The sequence below is a fragment of the Lotus japonicus genome, chromosome 1 (genome assembly GCF_012489685.1).
Source record: "Lotus japonicus ecotype B-129 chromosome 1, LjGifu_v1.2".
NCBI classification, from domain to species: Eukaryota; Viridiplantae; Streptophyta; class Magnoliopsida; order Fabales; family Fabaceae; genus Lotus; species Lotus japonicus.
In genome coordinates this window covers 54,117,462-54,145,444 of record NC_080041.1, presented here as the reverse complement: position 1 = coordinate 54,145,444, position 27,983 = coordinate 54,117,462, and the positions used below count along the sequence as shown (strand labels likewise).

The following is a 27,983-nucleotide window of genomic DNA, read 5'->3' as shown; positions in this document are numbered from 1 at the left end:
AGTTTCTCATAATTTTTGATATAGTAATATATCGTCCTTATATTTTTCTCTTAACTTTGAGAGCTCAATCATTCAGTGTCCAAATCATTTGGTACCGATTAGTAAATATCTTCTCATTTTTCCTTGGATATCCCTCTCCATGTCCCACATGTCAAGGTACCACCAATCAGATTTCCTCCCTCTCATTCTCGTCCACTCTCTTTCTCACTTTTGACTTTCCCTTCTTTCTCTTCATAATATCTTTCTTTCTTCTTCTGCTACAGACTTCTCTTTTCTTCTTCTTTTATTCCTTGCAGCACTTCTTCCTTCTTTCATTTCTTTTGCTGAAGCACCCACACCACCATGGTACCTCTCACTCACGTCCCCTTCTCCCTCTCCACGAGATGCTACCGCTGGCCACCATCACCATTTCTTCTTCCTCTCAACACCACCGTCCCTCCTCCTCACCGTGGCTGTATTGTATGTCCAGCCAAGAGCCACCACCACCTTGACTTTTCTTCTCCATGGACAACCAGCCCATGAGCCACCACCATATACAAAAGCTCCAACCATGGCCACTCCAAACAGCCATGAACACGCGAGCACCACAGCCACCGCTGGTCACCACCGCCACGCCTCCTTTCATGAGCGAACCATCACGTCTTCTCCAATCTTCAAGGCTGAAGCCATTTTTCCTCAAAGCTTTCCTTTTTCGTGCTTTTCTCCTCTCACACAAAGAACAAACAAGGTAGCTTATGTCAAGGGCTTCAAACCTATGCTTTTAGTTTTCCATTTGGTTAAGTTTTGAAAAGGTTGTGCTAAAAAGTTGTTTGGATCTCTTTCTACTCTTTGCTAAGCTTGTTATGTGACTGTTAAAAATTAAACTTTGAGTTAGTGATTCTAGTATGTTATTCCTAGTGGTAATAGCTTTCTATTAATGTAAATGATTTATGGAAAAGTTGAAATTTTACTCAGAAGTGATTTTGGAAAAGAAAAAAATAGCTTTTCATAGAAAGGGTTGGAAAAGATTGTTCTTGGATTTTTTCTAAGTTTAGGCATGTAATTTATTTTGTGAAACATTAATTCTTGAAAATTTCTTAAATTGTAGAAAAGTAATTTTTGATGATCTAAGTGTTTTTCCACCAAAGAAATTACTAGTGATGGCTTATGTATAACTTTGTTTTTGAAGAAAAAAATTATTGGCCATGTTGGAAGTGATGAGGCCGAGAGCATGCTTGATGTTCCTAGCTTGAATTTTGTTGCTGTATTTTTGCTAAATGCTTGAATAATTTGTGGATTTTCTAAGTGTTAGAAATTGTATGAAAAGAATTTTGGGGCCTAAAACACAATATGCTTAGAAGTTTTGGGTTAAACTTGAGTTTTAAAAAGTCTTGGGGTTTGTTTGATAAATTTAGTAAAGGTTGAGGGTTGAAAAAGAACTCACTTATAGTTGAGGACTTGTTTGCAAAATGCATTTCTTAAAGGTCCTTTCTTTAAGGCTCATAAATATTTTCTCTTGGACTTTAGTCCTTGAAACATAAAGCATTTGCATTAGCCTAAGTAAGTTAGAAAGATTAGCTAAGCTTGTTTTGGAACTTTAGATGTGACCTTAGAGGCTAAGGTTTAGTATATGAACTTGTGAAGGGTTCGAAGGACGAAAGCGCCTCGCGGCGAAACTAAAGAATAGAAGGAAGTGAGTCGACGTGGAAAACAAAGATGTGATTGGATTGAAGTTGCAGTTTAGGAAGAAATTGGCTAAGGTAAGGGTAACTCAGTTTTAGAGTGTCATTGAGTCTTGCATGATTTATTTGCACTGCATGCGCTTGAGATGAAGATGTTTAATTTGATTGGTGTTGATTGAAATATTGTATGCTTGCTTATGTTGACTGTTTCTGAGGCTTGTGCCAAGTGTTTTCTGGAAGCTTCGGTCGAGTAAACTTATTGAGACGTGTGTCTCCGTTTTCTGAGAGGCTTCGGCCGTTTACTGGTTTCTGTCATTACTGCTTTCTAGTGGATAAGACAGGGTTATTGTTGATACTTTGATTGTTGTTATGTTGAAATAGTGAGCTGAGTTAGTATGCATTTTGATGAGACGTATGTTTGTTGATGATATGAATAACATGTGATTATCCTGATTTGATTATGGAATTTGAGATTGTTGTTTGAGTGACTACTTAGTTGGATTAGATGTTTTGAATTGCTTGAAGTGGCGATGAGGTGGGTTTGTTCCACGGGATTGTCCCGTCTTTCCAAGCGTTATAAAGTGGCGATGAGGTGGTTATGTCCCACGGGATCGTCCCATCTTTCGAGATGTCCTAAAGAGGCAATTAGGAGGTGTGTCCTATGATTGTCCCGTCCGTTGTGGCGTTAAGTGGCAATGAGGAGGTGTGTCATATCATTGTCCCGTCTTGTGAGACGCTAAGTGGCGATCAGGAGGTGTGTCCTATGATTGTCAATGAGGAGGTGTGTCCTATCATTGTCCCGTCTTGTGAGACGCTAAGTGGCGATGAGGAGGTGTGTCCTATCATTGTCCCGTCTTTCGAGACGTTATTCATTGACTCATATTGTTGGTTTTATTGATATCTGATTTGATGGTGTATTGTTGAGGTTGTCGATATCTGAATTGATATTATATTGCTGAGGTTGTTGATATCTGAATTGATGATTGTTGAGGTTTTTGATATCTGATTCGATGTTATATTGTTGAGGTTATTGTTATTTGATTTAAATGTTATTATTTTGCTGATACGTTGATATATGAGTTGATTTGTATTGTTGGTTTTGTTGAAATTTGATCTACATCTATACTGTTAAGTTATTGATTCACGAGTTAGTTTATGTTGTTAAATATATGATTTGATTTCATGATCGATAGGAATAGTTGTCATCTAATTTGAGTTAAATTGCTAGTTTATTTACCATGCTAAGTAATTAAATTTGAATAGCATGATTTTCTCTTTTATATGTGGTAGTTGTATGGAGTTAACCCTTTCTGTTTGCTACTTGTTGTTTGGGCGCTTAACGCTATTAGGCGATGGAAAATCTTCGATGGAGCTTGACCTTCGTACGAGTCGGAGAGGAGAACTTGAAGAACTGTGGAAGACTTGAAGAATAGAGTCGGGTGTAGAGTTAGAGCCTTGAATTAGAGAGCTAACCATTATTGGTTTAAGCTTGCATAACAATTTTAGAAATTTATATTTGGGGTCTCGGGTACTCGCCTTGTTCAAGGCTTGATGTAAATCCCTTTGTAGTTGGGAGTATGCATGACATGTTTTGGAAATACATTTGAAAAGAAAAAAAATATACTCGTGTTTATACATTCTTTTGGGAAAATATTGTATATTTATTTTATTAGCTTGTTACCGTAACCTCTGAAATTCGGGGCGTTACATTAGACACTTTGTAGTTCCCGTGCTTTGTAATTTCTACTATCCCTATTGTGAGAAGAGAATCATGTAGAGCCAAACGTTCTTGAAAAAGATCATAGGCGAAGTCCTGAACAATACTTGAACCTAGGAGAAGTCTTGTCTAATACTTGTTAGGAGAACTCCTGTAGAATACTTGGGAGGAGTCCTGACGAATGCTTGGTTGGGAGAAGTCCTATCTAATACTTGTTGTAGGAGAAGTCATTGATACTTGTTTAATGAAAATATTGGTTAAGCCAAGGACTGGACGTAGTCCCATCGTTTGTGGGTAAACCATGATATATTGTTGTGTGCTTACTTTGCATCAAACGATTGCGAAAATATTTCATAAACTTATAATTGTTTGAAAAACTCAAGTTTTAATTTAACACAATTCAAACCCCCCTGTCTTGTGTTACTTTTCTGATATCAACTTTGTAAGGAGAAGTCCTACTAATACTTGTAAGGAGAAGTCCTAAGAATCCTTGTTAATGCCTAAAGAGGCAGAGGAAAAAGAATACTTGTTAATGCCTGAATAGGTAGTGGAAAAAGAATACTTGTTAATGCATGAAGAGGCAGTGACAAAAGAATACTTGGTTTGCTTGGAGAGGCAGTGGTGAAAGAATACTCAACATTGCCTAAAGAGGGATGGACAATAATACTTCTATGGAGAAGTCCTTGATACTAATATATTGAAATCTTGGTATAGCCAAGGACTGGATGTAGCCCTATCGTTCTGCGGGTGAATCAGGATAAAAATGATGGTATTCTTTGATTCCCTCTTTGCTATCACTTTATCTGCTGCAACAAACGACACCAACTCAAGCAACAAAGCTCTTAATCATTTGGAAATCCTAGTTTTTAGATGACACAATTCAAACCCTCACTTTCTTGTGCTACTTCTGATCATCTCACTTGGAATGGAAGAAACCGAGCGGAAAGAGTAAACGAAACATAAATCCCAATGAGTTTCCCTTTCTTTGGTAACCAAGAAAGAGTAGGAAGGATGTAAGAATTTGCATGGAACCGACACAAAAACTAGTTCCCTCCATCTAGACGAGAAAGGTTCACGGAAGATGTATTTTGTGCGATTTAACTCAAATACCCTCCATTTATATTTTATAATAAAAATACCAAACAATATTATTAAGGATGAATAATTGTAATTCTATTTTTATCAAATAAATTAATTATCATATTCATTTATACTTAATTTATGTCATTTAATAAATATACTATTTTCTTCTCTTTACTTTCACTTTTTTTCTACTTTATCTCATATCAAACAAACAAAAAATTCATCACACTTTAATTTTTTTCTTTCCTTTCCGTTTCTTTCCTCTCACTCTTCTTTCACAACCAAACATACTATACGACAAATTGGCTATATCCTCTCATTGTCGGGACCAAATATGAAATGTCAAGGTTATAAGTTATCGATAATGTGAGACCCAAGTTTTTAAGTTTGGAATAAATCGAATAAAATTTCTTTTCACGATTAATTTGAGGTAACGTGAAGGAAAACCTGAACAAGTGTCTATTGAACGGAATAAATTTGTGAAGGAGAAAGTCCAGGAAAAAGCTAAGGATGGTATCCAAGTCGATAAAAGTTATAGCACGATTAGTATTCGCTTTAACCTAGGTCAAGAACGCTAGGAAATAGCTAATTTACGTTTTAGGACACGATGAAACCTAATTCCAAAAATCTTCAGGGAAATGTTAGAACCTCTCTTGATCGTCTCTTAACAAGCGTTTCGATACGAAACCCTAGAATGTAAGAACGTCAAATTCCAATACTCGGAAGTTTGCCGAAACCGAATCACTGATAGTTCAAAACCCTAAAATCGACGGACGATGAAGACTTTTTCTATTCGGAGCTTCAAATAAAGATTTCATCCGCGTGTGCCCACTCTAATCGACGTTCCGAATCTTTCTTCAGAAGAAAGTTTCTGCATCCGAGGTCAAAATCATAAAGTGCATTTTAAGCCGGTACACATTAAAAACAAGCCTCGAAAACCAAAAATCATACTGATATTTCTTTGGAGAATTAGAAGATTCAGCGGGAAGAATATCGTGTCTAAAATACGTTGGAATCAGTAGGAAAAATCGGAATCGCGAAATTCTCATTTTTCCGCATTTTTCATTTCCTATATATAGTATGAAAAATGAAAAAAAAAAACAAAAAAAAAGTCACAAACACACACACGGCCGAGGGGTGTGCAAGGAGGAAAAAGGAAGAAAAGTGATTTTGCCAATTCTTGACCGATCGTCGTTCCGTTCATTGCTACGCGTAGACCTCGAGGTACTGATGTTTTTCCCTACTTCTGATCGTCAATTCTGTCGCTTTTCGCTATGTCTTTCTGTGCTCAAAGTTTTGAGCTTTTTGTAAAACTGTCCAAATAAGCTGATTTTGGTGTCTAAACTTATTGCCTACGTGTTCTAGAGCGTGAATATCCGGTTGTTTTCTGCTGAATGTCGCCGAAATGCCGCCGGGATCAATTTCTGTTGGAAAAACCCATTTCTGGGTAAAGTTCCGTTCTTTAAGCTGAAAGTTCACGACTGAGCTTAGCTTTTGTAGGATTAGTTGTTATAAATGTCGTTAGGATCGATCCCATCCAATTTTTTTTTCGAAATTCCAATTTTGAAATTCTGAGTTGAAAATAATGACCAAAATACCCCTGCGATAGTTTTCGACCCAATAATTTTTCTGAGAGTTTCCCTGGCCTAGATATCGCCTAAAAATACCTAGGAATTGATTTAGATCGAAGAAAAAGTTCGAAAACCCTATTTTTCATAGTGGCCGAAACCTATTTGCTTGGGTACCGTGTCCAAAAATAATTTTTGGGTCTCTATGACCTGAGCCATTGCGTAGCTCTTTCAATTGTCAAAATTTTGGCGCCGGTTTCGTGTCATTCCGAGTTCTGGAGCTCGAGTTATGCACGTTTTAGCGAATAAAGTGTTTTTGTACAAAACATGAATCGAGTCAAAACTCATCCATTCGGGGAAAGCCCTTCCATTCGTGCCTAAATGTTGTACTCTGAAGATTCTTGAGCTTTGTCTAACTTTAGTTAGTATTGTTTCGATTGTACTGACTTATTTTGATTGATTTTTGCTTTGTTTGCTCTAAGGTTCGTTTGTGGAAACCTTGGACTTGACTGAGCAAGCTTGTGAGCGAGACCTGCACCGTGAGACTAGAACAACTCGAGGTGAGGGCAACTTACCTTGCTAGCTAATGTTTTAGGCGTCGATGAATTCGACTTGATTTATTGTTATGCACCTGATTGTGTTTGATTGGGAAAATGTTTTCTGAGGCTACGGCTGACAATTGATAATCTTTTATTGCTTGATTGCTGTTGAGGTTGATTCACATGCTAAATGCTACCTGGTTAACCTAGGATGTGTGATATTTGCCCTATATGCTAAGTGCTAAATGGTTATTCCTCAATGTGCTGTTATATGTGCCATGATTGTTGGGTTGTACTGTTTGAATATGCAAGTACACATATATCTGTTACTCGGCAGAGTGAGGATAACGGGCTGTTATGCCAACTTTTATTGTGAGATTTTGAGGAAGTTCGATGGGACGGACCGAGGTTCGGACCCTTGACATTGTTTTGATGGGTTGAGACCTTCTCTGGGAATTATTTGGGATTATGGGATCTTTTGGAACTTATAGGACTTGAGATAAAACTAAATGGAAACCATTTTACGAGGAAAATTCATAAGACATTAAACAACCTCTAAACCTTTAATTAAAGATCACAAATTCAATTAAGAGCTTATGACATGAATATTAGTTTTTGGAAAATGAGAAGTGTCGCCGAGTCCAAGATTTGGGGAAACGAATGAGTTTCTGAGTATGTTAATACTCTTTCGCTCGATGAGCTGATTTGTTGTTTGGGCTATCTATGGGATAAGCCGAGAAATTGATAAGTTTTGAGTACTTTGATGCTCTTTCGCTCGATGAGCTGATTTGTTGTTGGGATATCTTGAGGATAAGCCGGAAACGGGTAGTTTCCTAGTATATTGGTACTTTTTGCTCGCTGAGCAGTTTTTAACCATCGGATGGAGATGAGTCGGATGATTCGAGAAATCATCATGAGTTACTTTTTATAATTAATTGTCTTTTGTCGCAGAATCGACATTTACCTTAGGGTAAGCTTTTTAGAGACAATTAGTTAGGTAGAACACGTGACGACGTGACGAGTGAGGTCGGAGACGTTGTTTGGCTAACCACTTGCATTCATGCACTCATTGAGGTTAATACACGGTGGGATTGCCGGACCTCGTTGGATTCCATAAATGGTCATAAGACCCGGATTTCCATGTAAGAACACTGCGGTGATTCTTGGTAGCAGACGGAAATGGCAGGCCTGCGGGACTGCTGATCTGACTACACTTTGTTTGGTATAAGAGACACCCCGAGCGGAAATGGTCCCACCGTGGCTGGTGTTAGGGCTGACTCGTTGGTGCCCATCCCTCCGGATTGCATCTTGTTCCTTAGCATTTGCATTTCATGCACCATTCATGCTAATTTAGTTGCTGGATGTGTTTGTTATTTGTTATCTTGTCTGAGACATGTTAATTGCTTACAACTGTTAATTATTTATTTGGCAGGATATATAATTTATAATGTTGAGATTTTGATGATTTGATATTGGTGAACATTGTCATGTTATTTGTTGAATTGTTGAGATATTGAATATTGTGTTGCTACTAGAAATCTGATAACATGTTATGTATATACCTTAGGGTAGACGATACAGAACTTACATGTATATATACAACCTATATATATATATATACCCCGTAATTCTTCACATGTTGCTTGTATTATCTATTATATCCTGTGAGTTGACCCTCGCACCTTGGCTTTGTTTGTATGTTTGTGTTTGGGCGGTCGGCCTGCTGCCAGGCGTCCGTCAGCCGGTTCGTGATGATTCGTTGTGCGGGAAAGACCCGGAGCGAAATGACTATTACTGAAGCCTCCGACGAGGACCCGGACTTCAAGCCTGATCGAGGGAGAGTCGATGATAGTAGTGTGGGATATGGGTGGTTAGAGTCTTTTGAGCTGGTTGTTGCTGTCATAGCTCTGATTCGTCATTTGTACTTTTGGGACCGGGTAGTTTCCGACAGGTTACTTTCGGTGTGGTTCTCCGTAGACGGGAATCGCATGGAGTAGTCGGACGTAGGAAGTCTTTTTGGAAGCCGTTTTGGGCTGACTTACTTTTCGGAGGACTGTATTTATAAAACTTATGACTCTATCTGTGAGTCGCACTTGTTTGCCGATGGGCAATACTTTTAGTTAGCTGAGGTTACTTACCGTCACTTGAGGACACTCGTGACGATGTTTTTAGTGCAGCGAGGGCTGTGCTTGTATTGTATATTAATCGCTGTTAAACGCGATTGGGATGAGTCTTTATATCGGCAAGTCTTTTTATTTAACCAATATCGAAAAAAAAATACCTGCTTTTCCGCTTTATTTTATTCTTGAGTTACTAAAGTGACGCCACCGAAATCGGGGTGTTACAGATAAGCTTCGCACCAAGCAGTTTAAGTTTTTAAATTAAACCACTTCAAAGTTAAAGGCAACTACAATAAAAGATTTTCTCCTCAAAAGAGGCATTGATGAAGAACCACATTTCCTGTGATATGTACCTCCACTTTAATTATTAGATCTCATTTGGGATGGCAAGTAGGTCGACCCACTTTCGATTCTCCTTAAGCAATTGCCAACAAAAGTGGGTTATGATGTTGGCCGATTCCTACTCGAAAAAATTAAAATATAAGAAGTAATATTGTAACGGAAAAAATGGTAAGCTGCAGGTTGGCCTGTTAAAACCCATCCAAAACATTTAAAAAACAAAAGAAAAATTATTGAAAAAAAAGAAAATGGTCCGATAGATTGCCTAGTCGTTGGTTTAGTAGATTGGTGGATTTGATCACCTAACAGAACCACCCTGCTTGGAGGGTTAAGCAGTGTGACTCATCGGATTAAACACACTTTATTGTCCCAAATATTAGTAGAGTGTGCTTCAAATCTCTCTCACAAATTTCCAGATAGTTAAATGCATTTAGAGTTAGAAATAACTTTCACCTACGGTTTAGCCCGAGTAATGGCAAAATTTTCTGGCAAGGTATGAACAATAAGGGTGCATTTGGATAAATAGCTTAGTGCGTTTATTTCAACTTATTTAGTTAAAATTTCTTCATTTAATTAAAAAAATCATTTTTAAAATTTTAAAAATGTTCGTTTTATTATGAAATGAAGTCTAAACAAGTGATGGAAGATAGGAGAAGAGAAGAGTAAGAGGTAGACAAGTAATTCTATGAAATTAGGGTTGTGTTGCTTGGTGCAACCACCCTTCTATATATAGCATTAGGTCAAGACAAATACACATGGGTCAAACCTATACTTTCTAGTATGGCCCAAACACCTAACCTTGATGGTCATCTAATTATTCACAACACTCCCCTTGGATGACCAACCCTTAAGAATGTGCCTCATTAAAACCTTACTAGGAAAAACCCAATGAGATAAAAACCTAGTGAAGGAAAATAGTGCATCATTCTATAGCTCGTCTTTGTACATTGCCTCATTAAAAACCCTAACATGAAAAATTCAATGGGAAAAAAAACATGGTTAAGGAAAAAAGAGTACAATGCATTTTAATTGAGATCTTTCAACCGACGAACTTCGATATTTCGCACAAGCTTTTCAAAAGTTGTAGTCGGAAGGGCCTTCGTGAACAAGTCTGTCAAATTATCACTTGAATGAATTTGTTGGATGTCTTTGTCACCATATTTTGTAGATCGTGAGTGAAGAAGAGCTTTGATGATATGTGCTTTGCGCTATCTCTCTTGATATATTCATCCTTTGCTTTGCTTGAGTAACAAATCCAGTGTAGCCTGCATATATAGTTGTTGCCGAAATTTGTCTCGAGGGCAAACTTTGGGTACTTCCAGATCTTCTGATGAATCTTCAGGATTCATAAGAAATTTTTCTTCCATATCTTCTAATGAATCTTCAGGATTCATAAAAAATTTCACCTGAGTTCTTCTGGAACCATGTGTGTGAATCTTCAGGATTCATACTTTGAACATACTCACTATGATTCTTTTGGAATCGCAATTATAATTAACAATCAATCTCCATAAAACAGAAGAAAAAAAAAGAAAAACTATATAGATGGAAAACAAGATAAAAAAAATTGATACACACTTGCTTGATACTTGAGGAGATGAAGAACAATCGTGCTAATAACGTGTTATGAAATGAAGTCTAAACAAGTGATGGAAGATAGGAGAAGAGAAGAGTAAGAGATAGACAAGTAATTTTATGGAATTAGGGTTGTGTTGCTTGGTGCAACCACCCTTCTATATATAGCATTAGGTCAAGACAAATACACATGGCTCAAGCCTATACTTTCTAGTATGGCCCAAACACCTAACCTTGATGGTCATCTAATTATTCACAACATGCTTCACTTATATAAGCTGAAAACAAGTTATGAGAAAATGATTTTTTAAAAACTACTTTGATTAGCTTATCCAAAAAATCTATTATGATAGATGAGAGAGCAGATAAAAAAAAAAGTGATTTTAAATTGGTGTGATCAAACATAAATCAAAGGTGCCCACTAGGGTGGACCATTTATATTTTGGTCCACCGGTGGACCACATTTAAACACCATTGGATCTTGAATAGAAGAATATTCTTTAGGATGAGTGGCTAGGATTCATTTAAACATAAAAGGGTAAAAAAGTAAACATGATCCAAAGACTAGATGGTTGAACCACCACCGCACCACCAACTGTTGTTGTCCTTGTTCTTTTGCTGGCTGATCGAGATTGTCATGTTGGACTCATTTTTTATTCTTCTGATTATATTCCAGGAGGAGCTGCCAGTTCTATTGGGAATCTCGTGTGTTTGTGCTTTGTGTTTTGAGCGTGGAGATGTATATGCCTTTCCTTGCTCTTTCTTGTTGTTCTCCGTAAATGTCTCTTCTTTGTTTTTCTTAATTTCCTTTTTTGCTTTTTCTCGTTTTTGTGCAGCTATGTATTGTTTCTTGTTTTATCTTTGTATTGGGTTCCCCATCATCATAATGACTGAATAAGAATACATCAGAACACAAAAATTGAAAAGAGATGAAAAAGGTTAGATCTACAGATCTGGATTTAGAAAGAGAAATACTGGAGACACAATATGAATCCTCAAATCTGGATTCCACGATCTTGAACCATCAAGCCTCAACCAAAACTGGAAAAAATATCAAAACTCTTCTCTCTAGATCGGTGCAGATCTACATATGTTTTATTTCCATATTTGGTTGAAGCTTGATGGCGGTGGAGAAGGAGGTTGTCGATGGAGGCAACGATGGTTGGTGGAAGCGGTGGTGGTCGGGGAGGACGCGGTTTGAGGAGAACGGCTGCCGCTGGAGCAGCGAACGACAAGGAGGGGAAAAGGCAGAGTGATTTGGGAGGTTAGGAAACAGGGGAGAGTGGGAGGGAGAAAGAGAGGAGGTCTAAAGTCTAAAATACCCCTGGTCCACCGGTGGACCAAAATATAAATGGTCCACCCTAGTGGGCACCTAAATCAAATTATGATTTTCTTAAAATCTCTAAAATTTATTCTCTGTTTCCAGACAGGTAAAAATCATTATTATTTAATCTGAAACAAATGCACCTTTAAAAACGGTTATGACAAGTGCTTGATGCATAAATGCTTGTTTTGATAAAGTTATTGAAATAAACTCAAATTAGGTTCTACGTAGGTATGAGCGTTTATTCATAATGTAATTTGAGCAGTTTATAAAAATAAATTCAAAACAACTTATAAGTAGATTACTAGCTCTAACACGTATATAAGCGCTTGTGCTATAACATGGACTTGGAAAACACTTCCAAACAAGGCCTAAATGTAAGTTATGGTCACATAATGCTAATGTAAGAATATCACTAACCCGAAAGTGAGGTGAGGATTTTAAACAAAAACTTATGTTTGGATCCTCTTTCAATCCTCCCATAATCATTTATCGGACTCGCACAAATGCTATCCTAGTAGCTTTTCCCAGAATTACTTCTCCCGTTAAACTCTAGGGTTTTCAAACATGAACTGGTTGAACTCTCCAGTCCCAACCACAAGTAACGAGAAAATTACCATTCCATTCCAAGAAATTGTGCACCAAACTCTATTGGGTTTTCAAACACGAACTTGTCCAGTCCCAACCACAAGTAACTAGAGAAAATTACCATTCCATTTCAAGAAATTGTGCACCAAACAGGAGTCAGTTCCCTCAACTAAATCCGATTCTATCAAACCATGCTGGGCCTCTGAGGCAGCAGTAGATTATAAAACTTATCGTGCAAGAAGAAATTCTTTCCCTTGTTATCAACAGCCTTTTTCCATCCACACCATCCCCCATTGATTATTTTCTTCAGATCCTCCACGCCAGTATAGTGAGGATCAAGTATTAAAAACGCGCAATCACCACTTGCTTCATTGTAATCCACCCCCAAGAGTGTATACGCGAGGACACCACCACCTGCATTTAGAAACTGAAGTGTCACCACTGGTCCTACCAACCTAGCAATAATTTCTCAGAGCAATATTGACAAACATAACACAATTCACAGCAAAGTGGATAAGCAACTGAAAAATATACTACTGCGGAATTTCAAGCCAACTCATAGTAGGAGACGCCATAGGTAAGTAGACGAAAGGGAAAAAAGATATAGCATCTACTAACCAATCATAACAGGTGTACCCTGGCTCTCAAAGTGCAACGCTAGCTCCCGACATTTTTCAGGAAGCTCGGCTCCAGATCTAACATTGATGACTTTGCAAGTAACCTGTTAAATAAAGCAAAAAGCCCTATCAAAATCATTAAGAACCCAGCCCTTTGTTAAGTATCAGTATCAGATCATTATCTAGAATCCAGCCCTATTCTGGGGTGGGACCATAGGAGGCTCAACATATCTTGATTCTAGGCTTCTAGCCAGAGAGAAACATAAGCACAATGTCCGGTTGGACGGAATCACGGAAACCCCAAAAGCCCAACTCCGTCTATAGTATACATACAGGTTATTTATAAACCTACAATTCAACATCAACAAATATTTTAACAAGCAGAACACTTACACCCAGAAGTTTATCCAAAACAAAGCTCAACTCGATGGCCCCAATCCATTCTCGTGACCCAATAAAAGAAGGATCTTTATCACCTATCTCAACAAGTGCCTGCTGTATTTCTCTGAGACATTTGTAGGTTTGTCAGGTTGAATCATATGCATAAATCATTTATAGGCTTGTTTTAAACAAGCAACATCAGCAAGACTAACTGATTGATTAAATTTTCTTCCATGCAAATTAATCACAAACGACTAATTTACAGACCAATTTAATAATCCAAATCCATAAAATGTGAACAGCAACACAATATTAAAGCCTGATGAGTGATGACAATTGAAAGAAATAAATGAAGATATCTCCCCTGGAAACAAAACCCATTAGAAGAAGTAAATTGTAAATACCTATGAGAAGGAACCTCTATGGATGAGTAGTTTTGGAGTCTGAACCATGAAATGATAGTCTGGAGAGAGCGATACGCACAACCCCATCCCTAGAAAAGCAGGCGTAAGTGATTAGCTTCTGATAATACAAAAAAACTAGGTCTAAAATGATTTTTCATGTATCCAAACAGTAATTTGCAACTGCCAGGACAAGATTATGCTATTGATAATCTAAAACTACTTCGCAATAGCAACTGGTGTTAGTCTTGGAATTTAAAATTTCCACCACAGATATTTCAAGCAAGGCCAGGAGAAAAAGAAGACACATAGTTTCAAGAAAATGTTACATCCGTTATGAAACAGAAGAATTGCAATTACCGAATCATTATATCCTTCCTGAAGATAATGAAAGTATTCATAGGAACCTTGAACAAGGGAAACGGTTCCCCCAGTAACTGCATAAATCATAACAATATCAAATGAGACACAGAAGAATTATATGAAGAATAAGCAAAGACTATCATAGCAACTTACTCCCACTGCTTGGAATCCCAATGTGTACATCTCTTAGCAAAGCTGAACCTAATATTACCAAAAAATATTGATTAGTCTACATATATAATATACAAAGTGTGAAGGAGTTATCACCAGAAAATACAAAAAGGAAAAAGACAGATATAACAATGATTTTCAGCAACTATAGAGCCTAAAGAACTTTTCATTTAGATGTACATATTACCTTTCTGTAGAGAGACAATACCACTGTTTTTCAATTTTGAGAAATCCAGGGCATTAGCAATTCTTAGAAGGGGACGATCATAAGGTAGTCCCAACCTTGAGTGCAAGGATCTCCTAACTTCAACTGCAGAAACCACAAACAATTCATAAATCATCGAGCCATGCTGGGATCATATATGAAAAAGCAAAACAGAAACCCCTGCACATTCAATAGATAAATTCCATTCTGAAATTTACCAACAGTACACAATACACAAGTATAAGTGAAGAATCCTATCCATTCTAGAGTTCAGCAGCACACCTTGCTTCATTTCTGTCTCCCCAAAACTCAGTTCATAGAAAACAGTTACTGGATGCAGAATCCCAGGAGGACTAAAGTGATAACATTTTAGCTGACAATCAAATAAATTGTGATTCAATCATAAGAACAGTAAGTTTTATATAAATATGTGAAAACAAAACCTCAGCATGATAAAAAATGTTAACTAAATGAATAAAAAAGGTGAAAAAAACGAATAAAACAGAAATTACTACATATTATTGACACAAGTAAAATCATTTTTTTCATGAGTTTCAAATTGATCACATATAATAATCACTAGAGTGTTTTGCAGAGGAATAATGATTTTCTTCATATCTTAATTTCAATATGAGATAATATGTAGCAGAATAGGTTGATTAGGTTCAGACAAATGTTATGGCATTGGAATGTAGCATATTTGTTGAGAGTATGAGAGAAGTTAATTCTTGAAGATCCATGTATGGTTGAAGATTATACATAAATACAAACATGTATTGACGACCCATTTGCGCTTCAATGATCATAAGAAAATACATATATACATATTATACATAAATAAAGACATGCATTGACAATCCATGAGTGGCTGAATGATCATACGTACATACATACATACATACATAAACGTGCGCACACCACACACACAAATAAAGACTGTAATAATTGATTTATTCTGCCGCTTTCATCTGTGAGTATACACAAGTAAATAACATACATATTTGAGAGTTATGTAATATGTATTTGCATTTTGCAAACATACCAGAAGATTATCACAAATTGGGCAAATATAGGATAGAGAAATGACAATAAGTAACTTTACATCCATTAACTATAGGAAAATGATGATCGTGGGAATTGGAGTCAAGGTGGAATAGTAGAACCAAGGCAAGCTTATGTAACTGGAAAGATGAATGCACAGCCTCACCTGAGGATGTTGTGCCAAAAGGTTAGGCAACATCGACGTCTGCAGGTTATTTAACTGGTCAATTAAGCCAGGGATGATTAAACTAGATACTGCATATCTCAATGGAAGATTCCAAGAAGAATAGCAGAGTACGTCTAGCTTAATATCCACAACAAGGAGGCTAGCTTCTTCCTGGGCTGAAAGCAATAATTGAAAAATGCTAAAAACACAAAAGTAAAGTAAATCATAATTTCCAATGAGAAAATATTGCACATCAAGTATAAATCCTGACCTGGAAGATATTCTGCAACAGGTGCAAATGCTGATGATGGCCCTACGCTACTAAAAAGAACACCAACATGGATGGTATCTGCATTCTAAGCAAAAGGAAATTTCAAAAAACGGACGACGGTAGTCATTTGACTATTCATAAAGCACATGGTAAAAAGGGGAAAAGGACCAGACACAGACTAAATCATAAATACAATAACTAATAAGACAATATAAGCAAAAAAAATAAACAGTTAAAAAGAAAATGGGTCAAAGATCAAAAAGAATAATACCTCTACGGAAAAAACCTCTGAGCCTGCTTTACTTTTGTTGGAAAAGTACGAACACAACAGTGAGCTTGCATCAAAGCCATCATCACCCTTAGTTAAAGGCCTGATCTTGGAGAGGTCTGCACAAAAGTCTAATTGTACACCTCGAATTATGGCAGGTGGAGGTAGATCTGGAGAGGTTTTGTTAAACGTTTCTAATAAGTACACAGCCTGAGGGTCTCTTAACTTGGCAATAACAGCTTCCGTTGCCCGTACATATGCTTTCTCAATATCTGTGGAACAAAATTTGTACTCAGTTACCGCAATTAGAACATACAACATAGTGTAATATGCATCTTATAATTCACCAACATCCAGATGCTATCCTGCCCAGCAGTACAGTAAGACCTACACAATTTATTTTACACTAAATTGAATAAAGGTTTATATAATTGACTGCTTAATTTATGTCCAATTCAACATTAGATCTTAGTTTGTGCCCACTATACTTCATGTCCCAGTTTTTCTTTTATCTCTCTCATATGTAATATTTGTATAGCATCTTGAACTAAAATTACAGTACTTTCAGCTAAACCTTTCATTGCATACTGCACGAATTCTGTGCTCCATCACTTCCATCAAGAAAGGTACTATTCGATCAAAGCAAGACAGAGAGAGCAACTTGAACTCGGTATCCTGCCCAATAACCACTTCACGCCTCACAAAGCCTACGCCTTATTTTGTTTATTAAGGGTGTGTTGGTGAGTTTTTAGGGGAGGGGAGAGGGAGGCTTTGAGCGGAAAGGAAGGGGAGGGCAAGAGAGGGGGGAGGGGGAAGTAAAAAATATAACTAGAAGAGGTTTTGGAGGGTTTTTGAAGGGTTTATAGAAATAAACCAAACCCTTCCCCTCCTTCTTAAAATCTCTCAAACAATGGAAGGGCTCTCCCTTTCCTTCCCTCCAAAACTCAACTTGCAAACAGACAATTGTATGCAACATAAATATATAAGTGATTTGAACTTGTTTGGTTCTGCATTGATGTATTTATCTCTACTAATGTTCAAGCACCCCTCCTGCTTGTATCAATGCATTTTGCTTATAAAAAAAAAGTGATTTGACCTTGGTATCGATTGGCCAATACAAACCTGAAGTGGTTTTTGAAACAGTACAAAGCACAACATTGCCAATTCTAAATTTCAAACTAACATTTTGGAGATTAGAAAATGACAAATGTGAAATCCAATATACATTACCCAATTGCAGAACTAGTCAATTCATTGAACAAAACAAGAAGAATAAGAAGAGAAAGGAGAACCTACCAGTTGGATTGTTGAGAGGGTAATATAGTGGCAACTTAATCGGAAGCTCACAACGAAGCAAGCAACCATTCTCCCACACAAGCTTCTCCGGGTGCTGTTCATGTACCACAGACGTAACAGGTTCAAGGCTAGTCGCATTTCCACCCTCAGACACAAAAAACCGCAGTTCACCGGAATCCGGCCCCGAAACCGCTCCGATCAGCGGTTGGTCTTCCCCCGCTCCTCCTCCTCCTCCGCCGTAAAGGAGCTTCCTCAATCCACGGGCAGCGTCGATGGCAGCACGGGCATCGGTGGCGTCGCCGGAGGCAAGGGCTCCGATGACTTCAAAGCCTTTGGGAATGAAGGTTTGAAGGTCCTCGGATTCCTTGCGTAAATCTGGGGAAGAAGAAGAGGATCGGAGGATGGAGACGATGGTGAGTGGCGGTAAGAATGGGGATCCGATAAGCCAATAGTGGGTTCCCGGGTCGGATCCTTTGTTGAGATGCTTTGGGTGGCGGCATAGCAGTCTCACGCTGCGAATGCGATTGCTCTCTTCCGCCATGGACACACACTGCTTCCTCTCTCTGTTCTTTTCAACTTATTTATTTACTTTGACCCGTTTCACGACTCTACTTTCTTCTTGGTAAGAAAAAATGACGAGTAAATTTAAGGCTGTTTTGCTAGTTCAGGATATGATAAACAGATTGGATACCATAAAGGGATAATCCTCTACTTGGTCCTTGTGGTTGTGTGACCGTCTGAAATTAGTCCCTCCTCGAAAAATCTGAAAATCTAAGTCCTCGGGTTTGGAAAGTGTGTGGAAATTAGTCCCTCCGGCGAGGACCTGCTACACACACTTTTTCAAACGCGAGGACTTAGATTTTCAGATTTTTCGGGGAGGGACTAATTTCAGACGGCCACACAACCACAGGAACCAAGTAGAGGATTAACCCTACGATAAATGAGGATAAGAGCACCTAGACTCTCTTTTTTTTTTTTTTAAAATGAAGAGCACCTAGACTCTAGTCATATGTTGTGTTTGAGGTTGATATGATAACGATAAAATATAATAATAAAATGAAAAATATATCAAAATTTTCTTTGAATTAAAACTACATAATATTTTTAAAAAATTCATTTTCTTAACTTTTTTAAAAAGTAATCATTCTATTAAATTTAATTGAATGTGCCCTTGGGAATCATGATCATATCCACCCTCTAATTCCGGCCTAGAAGCTCATTAATGTCACGAAAAATTAGGCAAAATCTTCTACTTTTTGCATCCTCCAACGAAGAGATCAATTTCACAGTCCACCTCACAAATCACCTCCTTAGACCCTCTTTCCAAAGAAAGAATAAGACCCTCCCCCAACGGCAACGCACCAGCGTCATGAAATGTAAAAATAGAACACATGTAAGTGGGGTTTGAATTGTGTTGTTCTAAAACTTTGGTTTTTCAAAGGATTGTCAGTTTTAGAAAACTTTTCCCAAACGTTTAGTGCAGCGGATAAATGAGTAAGATAGTAAATAATTGAAACACAGCGATATATCATGGTTCGCCCACAAACGATTAAGTTACGTCCAGTGCTTGGCTAAACCAAGATTTCACTATCCAAGTATAAAAGACTTCTCCTATAAGTATTCACCAAGACTTCTCCCAATAGGAATTATCCAAGAGTTCTCCTTACAAGTATTAGACAGGATTTCTCCCAACCAAGTATTCTCCCGGACTTCTCCCAAACAAGTATTCTAAGGATTTCTCCTTCACTAAGTATTGTCCAAGACTTCTCCTAAGATATTTTCAAGATCGTTTGGTTCTACAAGATTCTCTTCTCACAAGAGAGATAGTAGAGACTTTCAAGCTCATGAACTATAAAGTATTTGATGTGAGATTTGACTCTAAGAGCTTTATGTTCTAAATCAGTAAATCTAGAGAGAGTTGGATAAGAGAATTTGACTCTTGAGTATGGTTCTCTCCTTCTTGAAGCAGAGGATGTCAAAAGATTTGACTCTTAAGCTTGTCTTGATTTCTAGCTTCTAGTAGACTTTGATCGTTCAAAATGATTCAATAGAGGTTGGATCATTTTTTTTTTTTTGAAATCTTCAAGTCTTGCTTTTATACTCCTTGATCTTTTGTGAGAATGATTGTAGCTGTTGGAGCTTGTTCTTCACAAAGATTTTATTGGATCAAACAATGTTTTTGTGTACTTGATGTCAGATGCATTAAATGTATGACACTGTTTGATGAAGACTTTTTTCCCAGTTGGTAGGTAGCTTTGGACTTTGCTTCTATTCGTTGATAAAAAATATGGCAATGTGATGGTGACAACGTTGTACTTAAGCTTTGATCATTGTGCTTTGTCAGATCACATATTTTTCTAACAAGACTTCTCCTCCAAGTTTGTCTGAGACCTATTTCTGATTAAAAGATTGCGCTCATTCTTCAGACGATCTTCTTTCCTTAGACGGTCTTCTTCCTTCCATTGATCTTCTTTAACCAGTAGAATGCAACTTTTCCACAGGGGTTGAACTGTCTTTTTGTGTAAGTAGATTGGCTTGGACAAAGCAAGGTAGACATAGACAATAAGTCAAAGTGTTCCTGCAATATGAAATTTTTAGTGTTTCACTTATGCCCTTAAAATTGCTATCGTACAAAATATGACAAACGATATGAGTAAACGTTTAAATTTAACACGCCAGTCGTTAGAGTATTACCACCCTCAATATAGGAGAAGAAGCCATGAAGCAAGCGTCCACGATCGTCACAGATGATGCCCCCACCTCCATACAATTAGCTAGATCTCGAAAGCTACCGTATATATTCATTCACCTTCACGAAGCCCATGGGCGGAGGTTTCCAACACCTACCAACCAGTCAGGTATCATCCTCGCCAAACTGTTGATCCAAGAATATAATCCACTCATCATGCTCAGTTATATGTCTCCGAGCTTCCTAAGGAGTCCAAGGGCTCATCTCAAAGGTCATGTTATTGCGTCCTTTCCACCGCCGCGATAAACGACTAACAAATGAGGCAAGTGATAAAAAATTAAAGAAAATTAAAATTTAAAAATATTATTAAAAATATTATTTTCTCAAAAGTACTTTATATTTAATTTTAAATTATTTTATAAGTAGAGAAGTAATTTTAAATAATAGTAACTGATAATATAAAATTAGTCTATATTTACTATACTAATATATCAATATTTATAAGTGAGTAGTTCATTTCATTGTTATTGAATAATAATGTTATTTATTTTATTATGATATAAATAAAAATTAATGTTAAATAAGAAGTAGCAAGTGATAGTTATAATTTAATTATTTTATATGAGTAAATTCAATATTTTTACCATTAATAAATTAGCTTATTTTTTAATTAAATTTACGAGTAGCTAAATGATTTTAACTAAGCAATAACAGTTAGTAATTGATAAATAATAAAATTAGTATATTATTAATATTAATATTTTTTAATTATTAATTAATATTATTATAAATTATATAAAATATAAAGATTGAAATAATTGAATTTAGGTAGGGTACTAAAAAAGAATTAAAAACTGTTATCATATCCTGTCAAAATTCTATCCCAGCTTCCCACTAAGGGCAACCTTTATACATGATCGACAAGATAGGATTAGAGACAATATCGAGTCATGCTATCCTGGTGGCGCAACAAACATCAAATTAGAACATGATATGACACTATCCTATTCTATCTGCTTATCTTATACACAAAACGGACCCTAAGTGTGTTTAGATACCAAACTTTGAACTCACAATAGCACAAATTTCAATAAAAAAACATATTTTTTTAATGAACAAATGAGTTGTGAGTTGGATTGAATAAAATGATTTTCACATTGAACTCAACTTTAATACAAACACATCCTTAACCTAATAAGCATAATCACCTAGGTATGCACATAGTAAATTTTTGTGAAAGGCTTGTAAAGTTTAAACATATTCATAATTCTCTTATCTCATGTTTTGAGTAATAACAACGTTCTTGATTGCATTCCTATGAAACACACAAATTTCTCTAATAGATCTTATGTCCCAACTTTTCAGGGAACTCATTGTCCATACTCTCTATCGTCCGAAGAGCATAAGTCTGGTCTAGTCTGAAGAAAGCATCGTTCAATGATTTTAACTAGTCAATGAAAGGGCCAATGTTCATACTCTTATAGAAGCAAGTATGGTCTGCTGAAGAAGCTGAAGGATGTCTAAGAGAAAATATAGCTTGAAGACCTAAAGTGTATCACGTGAGATACAAAAGGCAAGTTGGACAAAGTGAAAGTACAACATTGTCATAACAAGTCACATCAGTCAGTTATCTACCAACTCCAACTTTCACTCAAAGAGGAAAGATCCACTCCACAAAATTTCTACCTACCTTTTGTAAGGTTCACATAAGTTCTCTCTCTCAACAAGATGTGATTTAATATGACAAAACAACAAAGCATTCAATTCAATTTTACCATCTCGCGCATTGCATTTTGTTCAATCGTGGTACCTTGCACTTGTTTTAGCCTTTTTTGTGTTTTAATTTTGTTTTTAATTTTAAGTGTGTGTTCTACTTAGTCTAGGTTCTATTAATCATTCATCATCATCATTATTTGCATTTTTCTCTTGGATCTTTAGGAACAAAGAATGTCAGGCATTTCTTCGACTTGACCATTTTTAGACTGTGGCACCTACCGTTAGAATGTATGATCGGAGAAGTAGCTTATTTCTTGGAGAACACCAGAAGTTAACATAAAAATGAATCCCATATGCTAGATGTATTTTCAATATGTTGAATCAAATTTTCATGTTTTTTAATCAAGCGCATCACATGAATGTAAATTGAGTTGATTCTACCCAACTATACTAGGTTATTACTATAACTGCAGTCACAATAATTTTAACAATGTAAGCTTACAAAGAAGAAAAACTAGTCAACCTACTTTTTTTCTCAATGGCTTTGATGCAGTTTTTAGAGCTACTGGAGAAAATGCTGGGTTCATAAGTGTAGGTGTGTCTCAGAACATGTACAGTTCAGTTCGGCACAGACAAAGCAAAATCTTCCTGTTGTTAGATACCCTGCAAAGTTGACTTGGATGAATATGAAGAACGGAACTTCTTTTGAAGCCAGAGATTTTGAGGAAAACAGTTGGACTGATAATCTGACTCAAGGACTGATGGAACTAAATGTGCACATCTGTTTCCTTTTTCCTTAGAGGAATCAACTTCAGAACATGATGTCCCCATATTCTCTTGGAAAGACCTATTCAAAAATCTTTCTCCTGAGCTCAGCAAGTTCCCTTTGCAGCTTCTCAAAGTTGTTACAACATCCATTCCATGGTAATCAGAGGAAGTTAGAGTTTTATCCTTTATCATGGGATTTTGAGAGACGTGATCAGCATAATCTGATTCGCTTCCATTAGACGATAATGATTTCTGTTGTGCTCTGCGTGAACAGCTAAAGATACTGAAAGATGACCTCTTCAGTTTGGCATACTTGGAATCAGAAGCACGGGGTTCATAAGTGATCCTCAGCTCAATGTTACAACCCAATATGAACTGCAACGAACTTGCAATCAATTTCCATGACTTCTCAGCCTTGGATACATGGTGCCGATGGCGGAACTCCAACTCGGCGATAGCAAGCCCTGAAAATTAAGAGTATTTTTGTTCATTCGTTACTTAACTCAGCACTGAGTATTAACAATGTTTGGGAAATATGACTACAATTTTTCTTTCCAAAAAGCAGAAGAGCTACCGATGACAAATGAGTTCAGCATATTCACATATACAAGGTGAAAGATATAAATAGCTGACCAAGATTATGGAAAGGCACATATTTGTTTGATCATAAATATTATTTCTGTAAAACCTTTATTTGTTTCCATGATAAACTTGGATGAGAAAAGTGCATACTGCAAACAACAAAGCAGGGACTGAAGTTCCCCTTGAAAGGAAATTAATTTGGACAGTTAAAAGAGCAAATTTCTCAGAGAGGTCAATTAAGACAATTGGTTTCTTTTCAAAAGAGAATCAATTTAGACAATTAAAAAGCAAATTTCTCTCAGAGAAAGTGGGACCAAACAATGAATTTAACACAAGAGAATGGCTGTACTTTGGTGTAATAAATTTTTAATATGAATGGTTAATGAAGAGTAGCAGCGCAATATAAAACATAAATGAGAAATTACATGATGTACTGCGATCTACATGAAGTGAAGACAACTTCCCCTTCTTCCTGAGAAAAGTTTTGAGCTGACCAGATTGACATATCTCAGTAGCTTTATACCATATGGCATCCAATGTTCCTTTGTGATCCTCCTGCACTCCTAATCTATATGACTTGTCGCCACACTGACCTGTAGCAAGATGCTCCATGCTCTGCTCTGTAGATCATGTATTGAAGAAATCACCATCCATATCCATTAAAGGAATAAGGTAAAGCTTGAAATAGAAATTTCTAACCAATGAAACTACTTCATTATGTTAACCCCACCCAAGACAGCCACTTAGGAGGAGAAAATGAATTAAAAGAATATAAATAATATTGGAGGGGTGGGGGAGTAAAGCCCAACTCCATTGCTTGTACCTCTCAAACACAACTTTGTATCATTTACATCCACGGAAGGATAATCTACAGAGCTTAACTGCAGTAGAGCTACAGTTAACCACGTTGTTTGGTTTTTTGAAATTCTTAACTGTTTCTCAGCTTCAGAAAGTATTCTCACTGCCCGGCTTAATTTCTGAAGGTCGGCTTCCGCTATGATAGAGAAAAGAAAAAAACAGTCAGACAAGAAAAATATGATATGAGCAGAAATAGAGTATAGACACTAACATGGAGTGCAAATATATAAAACAGCCTCTTAGAATTTGGGTTAGGGCTAACTCTACCCCAAAAGCTAGCTTAGGGTGAGGGATGCTCTACCCTTAATAAGAACTCTTTTGACCATATCTCTAATCAATGTGAGACTTCTCAACACACAGATAATGTATTCAGTTCAGTTAAATCTGAATAGAATATGATAATTTATGCTTTAAAATACTTACAGGTATATCTACCAGAAAATTTACTTCTGACCTCAGAACCACCATCTACACATTTCCCTGCAAGGATGTCCATAATGAGATTTGCCAGCTGTGATACAAGTTGCAAAGGACCTATCCTGGATCTCATCAGCTCTCGAGCTCTTATAACTGTATTTGAAGTGTCAGATGACAAAGCCAGATCCAGCAAATTGAGCAATTCATCATCAGAAACAATCCCAGTCTGCAAACAACAAAGGGCAAGCCTGAGTATTGAGGGAATAAAAATGAAGAAAGTTTCGAGGGAATTTATGGACCAAAAGCACTATACTTACAAGCTCATGAACTAATGAAAGTTTAATCTTTTTACCAAGCAAACTCAGCTGATCAAGCATCATTTCTGCATCCCTAACAGAACCACAGGATTTTGCAGCAATGAAGTCTAAAGCAGCCTGATCAAAATCAAGACCTTCTTCAACACAAATCTTTTCTAATCTGCATGCAATGTCAGCATCTTTAACCTTCGGAAAGTGATAGGTCTGAGCCCGGGAAACTGCACTTCGAGGAAGTTTATCTAAATCAGGAGTGATCATAACAAAAACCACATGCTCAGAAAGGTTCTCTAGGTTATTCGAAAGGCTCGCCCATGTCTCAGCCTTCAGTAACTGGCACTCATCAATAATGAAAACCTTAAATCGTGAGGAAATGGGAGGGATACATGCATTCTTAACGAGGGATTTAACCTGGTCTGTGCGATTGATTCTCACAGAATCCACTTCCTTAACCTCTTTACTTCTTCCAGAAAAGAACAGAACACACTCTCTACACAGGCCACATGGTTTTTGCCCCTCAACAGAGAGGCAATTCAGTGCTGCAGCAAATATCCTAGAAGCAGATGTCTTGCCTGTACCACGTGGACCATGGAACAGATAAAATGATGCTATCATTCCTCTTGAGATGGCGCCTAAAAGAGATCTCACTACCACATTCTGTCCCACCAGATCACTAAATGAATTAGGCCTGAATTTCATAGATAAACTTCTAGGAGTTTCCAAAGTTGGACTAATGTCACCACCGTCGTGTCTCATGTTTCTATCTCCATGAAGATCAGTGTCATCAACTTGGTGCAATATCAAGGGACGGTCTTCTATCTTAGAGTAAAGATTTGATTCTCTAAACCTCGGTGATTTTGACCAACAAAAGCTTATTCCACATCCATTATCATTATTATCAAGAACATCAAAATCTTGATTGATATCTACTGAAGTGCTGTGTGGTGAGAAATCATCATGAACAGAAAGACAAGGATTGCCTACATGGTTAACAATACCACCCTCTACTTGTGCTGGTCTTACTTGATTCGCACGTAGAGATTTTTTGTCTGACCTAGAGTGATCTATTCTCCCTAATTGAGATGATTTGGCAGTAGCTATAAAGCATGATTCCCCATCCCTGAAATTATTACTATGAGGCTCAATACTAGCCAAATCTAATCCCTCACCCCCATGGTTGCTATCACAGCTTTCACTTGATGATTTATTTCCTGAACTGCATTGCCTATTTGGATTAGAGTAAACTAGCTCATCGTCGTTGTGTTGGCTGTCCTGAAATGACATCCCACTAGGTTTCAGCCTTGAACCTAACAAGCCACAGTCCAATTTAAAATCAGTAGCATCCTGCACTCTTTGTCCCTTAAAACCTAAATTCCTTGATGTGAAATCAACATTATCATCAGAATCACATTCCCTACTAGCCTCCGGAAACAATAGAGAAATCCCATTACCCGAACCATTCTCCCACTGCACATTGTCAATCAAAGAAGAGCGTTTGCATATAGAATTAGTTGATGGATCCCTCAATGACCTGACCCTCCTCAGTGCTACAAGAGTTTTAGAAATGGGAATGTCAACAGAATGCCGCCGCCCATCCATCGCCGTCTAACTGTATGAAGTGATTCTAGAAGAAGCTAACTCTTATGGGAAGAGAAATGATTAATGTTGTCACACTCATATGACCAGAATCCACTAGAAACAATGCAAACCCTCACCTAAAAGAAAATGAAAAGCAAAAAGAATCAGGCACACGCAAATTGCTTGCACAACAAAAAGGGGTGGGGGCATGAAACAACACTGTCTACACAGCAAAGCACAAAATCTCAGCCCCTTTTCACTATTCCAGAAAAAGTAATAAATGCAACAGGGCCAAAAAGGAAAGCAATTTTTTCCTTTCACAAAATATGCATTTGACCTTCAGATTCATAGTCACTCTGGAAATAAATTAAAGTGAATAATGGTTTCTTTTGTTAGCTATAAAAAGGTGACTCATTTGTCACACAAAACAAGAGAAGAAAATGCAGTACCTTCAAAAAGAGAAACACAGAGCAATGAGGAAGGCATCAACATTTCTTCTTCTCCACTACAGAGCAAGCGGTGTGTGTTGTCGCAGCTGTTTCCATTTCCTCAGCATTACTACAAGAAATATGAAAACATACAAATAAAGCAATTAAAACAAAAAATAAAATAGAAACGTAGGGTAGGGGAGAATCTGGAGTTCAAATTTCAATAAATAAAATATTGTAGTAGACTAGATAGATGGAAATAAAATAAACAAAGCGAAACAACAAAGTTTTGAAAGAAAAAGATGGCAAACCTTGACTAGAAAAAATATATGAAAGAAAGAAGAAGTGTCTCTTGGAGAATGGAGAAGGAGAAAAGAAAACGAGTGTGTGTGTGTGGCGGTGGTTGGATGCAAGCGAGGAATTAAGGGGGTGATATAAATATGCACATTCATAGAGAAGGTGAAGGTGAGAGGAGTGGCAAAATAGTAAATGTAATAAATACGGGGGGTGTTAGTTACTGTTAAGGCATGCCAATGCCAAGGCTTGTGACTGGAGCCAAAAACGTGTTTGTGAAAGGGGGGAGCGCAATTTTGGTGGGGGGTTCCGAACTTTGTCTCGGGTAGCGAGCCAAACTCAGAAAGAAAGAAAGAAAGAAAGTAGGGGCTTTCTGGTAATTTCGGTGTTGGTTTCAGTTAATTTAGTTGAAGAGAGAAAAGCTGCAACTACGGTCGGCTCCTGCAGTGTGTGGGTGCTATTACGGTCCATGTTGGGCAACAGTAATGTACTCTACTAATAGTGCTAGATTCACTTTCCCAGGTCTGCTCCTCAGATAACAGCTGGTTTTATTGCCTTATTATTATTATTATTTTAGTGGACATGAAAGGATCTTCAAAGTTCAAACCTTTGCTAGTTTAATTGGGGTAAGTAAATATTAGACTT

At 37.2% G+C, this 27,983-nt stretch overlaps 3 protein-coding genes and 1 long non-coding RNA gene across 5 annotated transcripts; 2 read left to right on the top strand and 2 right to left on the bottom strand.

Moving 5' to 3' along the window:
- The first annotated feature begins 266 nt into the window (after positions 1-266).
- On the top strand, positions 267-1,617 carry LOC130728320 (uncharacterized). Its single transcript, XM_057579762.1, has 2 exons — positions 267-475; positions 516-1,617. Exons 1-2 carry the CDS (start codon positions 343-345, stop codon positions 785-787), a joined length of 405 nt encoding a protein of 134 aa, XP_057435745.1. The 5' UTR covers positions 267-342; the 3' UTR covers positions 788-1,617.
- Positions 1,618-5,389: 3,772 nt separating this feature from the next.
- On the top strand, positions 5,390-8,767 carry LOC130731913 (uncharacterized). Its single transcript, XR_009016888.1, has 3 exons — positions 5,390-5,685; positions 6,512-6,589; positions 8,299-8,767. It is a non-coding gene; the product is annotated as an uncharacterized LOC130731913 (long non-coding RNA).
- Positions 8,768-12,205: 3,438 nt separating this feature from the next.
- On the bottom strand, positions 12,206-18,317 carry LOC130728280 (probable Ufm1-specific protease). Its single transcript, XM_057579708.1, has 12 exons — positions 17,695-18,317; positions 16,402-16,670; positions 16,131-16,215; positions 15,860-16,035; positions 14,935-15,025; positions 14,635-14,757; positions 14,430-14,477; positions 14,274-14,350; positions 13,917-14,005; positions 13,525-13,636; positions 13,133-13,235; positions 12,206-12,928 (listed from the first exon to the last, which is right to left on the bottom strand). The coding sequence occupies exons 1-12, from the start codon at positions 18,233-18,235 to the stop codon at positions 12,699-12,701; spliced, it is 1,944 nt and encodes a 647-aa protein (XP_057435691.1). The 5' UTR covers positions 18,236-18,317; the 3' UTR covers positions 12,206-12,698.
- Positions 18,318-22,462: 4,145 nt separating this feature from the next.
- Positions 22,463-27,767, bottom strand: LOC130728266 (protein STICHEL-like 2). Of its 2 annotated transcripts, none has more exons than XM_057579684.1 (7): positions 27,356-27,767; positions 27,066-27,174; positions 25,042-26,753; positions 24,743-24,950; positions 24,273-24,443; positions 23,875-24,069; positions 22,463-23,331 (listed from the first exon to the last, which is right to left on the bottom strand). In XM_057579684.1, exons 3-7 carry the CDS (start codon positions 26,635-26,637, stop codon positions 22,754-22,756), a joined length of 2,748 nt encoding a protein of 915 aa, XP_057435667.1. In that variant the 5' UTR covers positions 26,638-26,753; positions 27,066-27,174; positions 27,356-27,767; the 3' UTR covers positions 22,463-22,753. The 2 variants fall into 2 exon arrangements, with proteins under 2 accessions (XP_057435667.1, XP_057435657.1); XM_057579674.1 differs by having other exon boundaries at positions 24,731-24,950; positions 27,356-27,766.
- Positions 27,768-27,983: the final 216 nt, after the last annotated feature.

Coding starts and splice junctions, on each gene's coding strand:
- LOC130728280 (XM_057579708.1), bottom strand. CDS start 18,235: ATGGCGGAAGAGAGCAATCGCATTCGCAGCGTGAGACTGCTATGCCGC. Junction 16,036..16,130: donor TGTTGCAGAATATCTTCCAG/GTCAGGATTTAT, acceptor TATTGCTTTCAG/CCCAGGAAGAAGCTAGCCTC. Junction 15,026..15,859: donor TTTTGGCACAACATCCTCAG/GTGAGGCTGTGC, acceptor TTTGATTGTCAG/CTAAAATGTTATCACTTTAG.
- LOC130728266 (XM_057579674.1), bottom strand. CDS start 26,637: ATGGATGGGCGGCGGCATTCTGTTGACATTCCCATTTCTAAAACTCTT. Junction 24,444..24,730: donor ATTTTCTGGTAGATATACCT/GTAAGTATTTTA, acceptor TCTCTATCATAG/CGGAAGCCGACCTTCAGAAA. Junction 24,070..24,272: donor TACAAAGTTGTGTTTGAGAG/GTACAAGCAATG, acceptor CATGATCTACAG/AGCAGAGCATGGAGCATCTT.
- LOC130728320 (XM_057579762.1), top strand. CDS start 343: ATGGTACCTCTCACTCACGTCCCCTTCTCCCTCTCCACGAGATGCTAC. Junction 476..515: donor TATTGTATGTCCAGCCAAGA/GCCACCACCACC, acceptor ATGGACAACCAG/CCCATGAGCCACCACCATAT.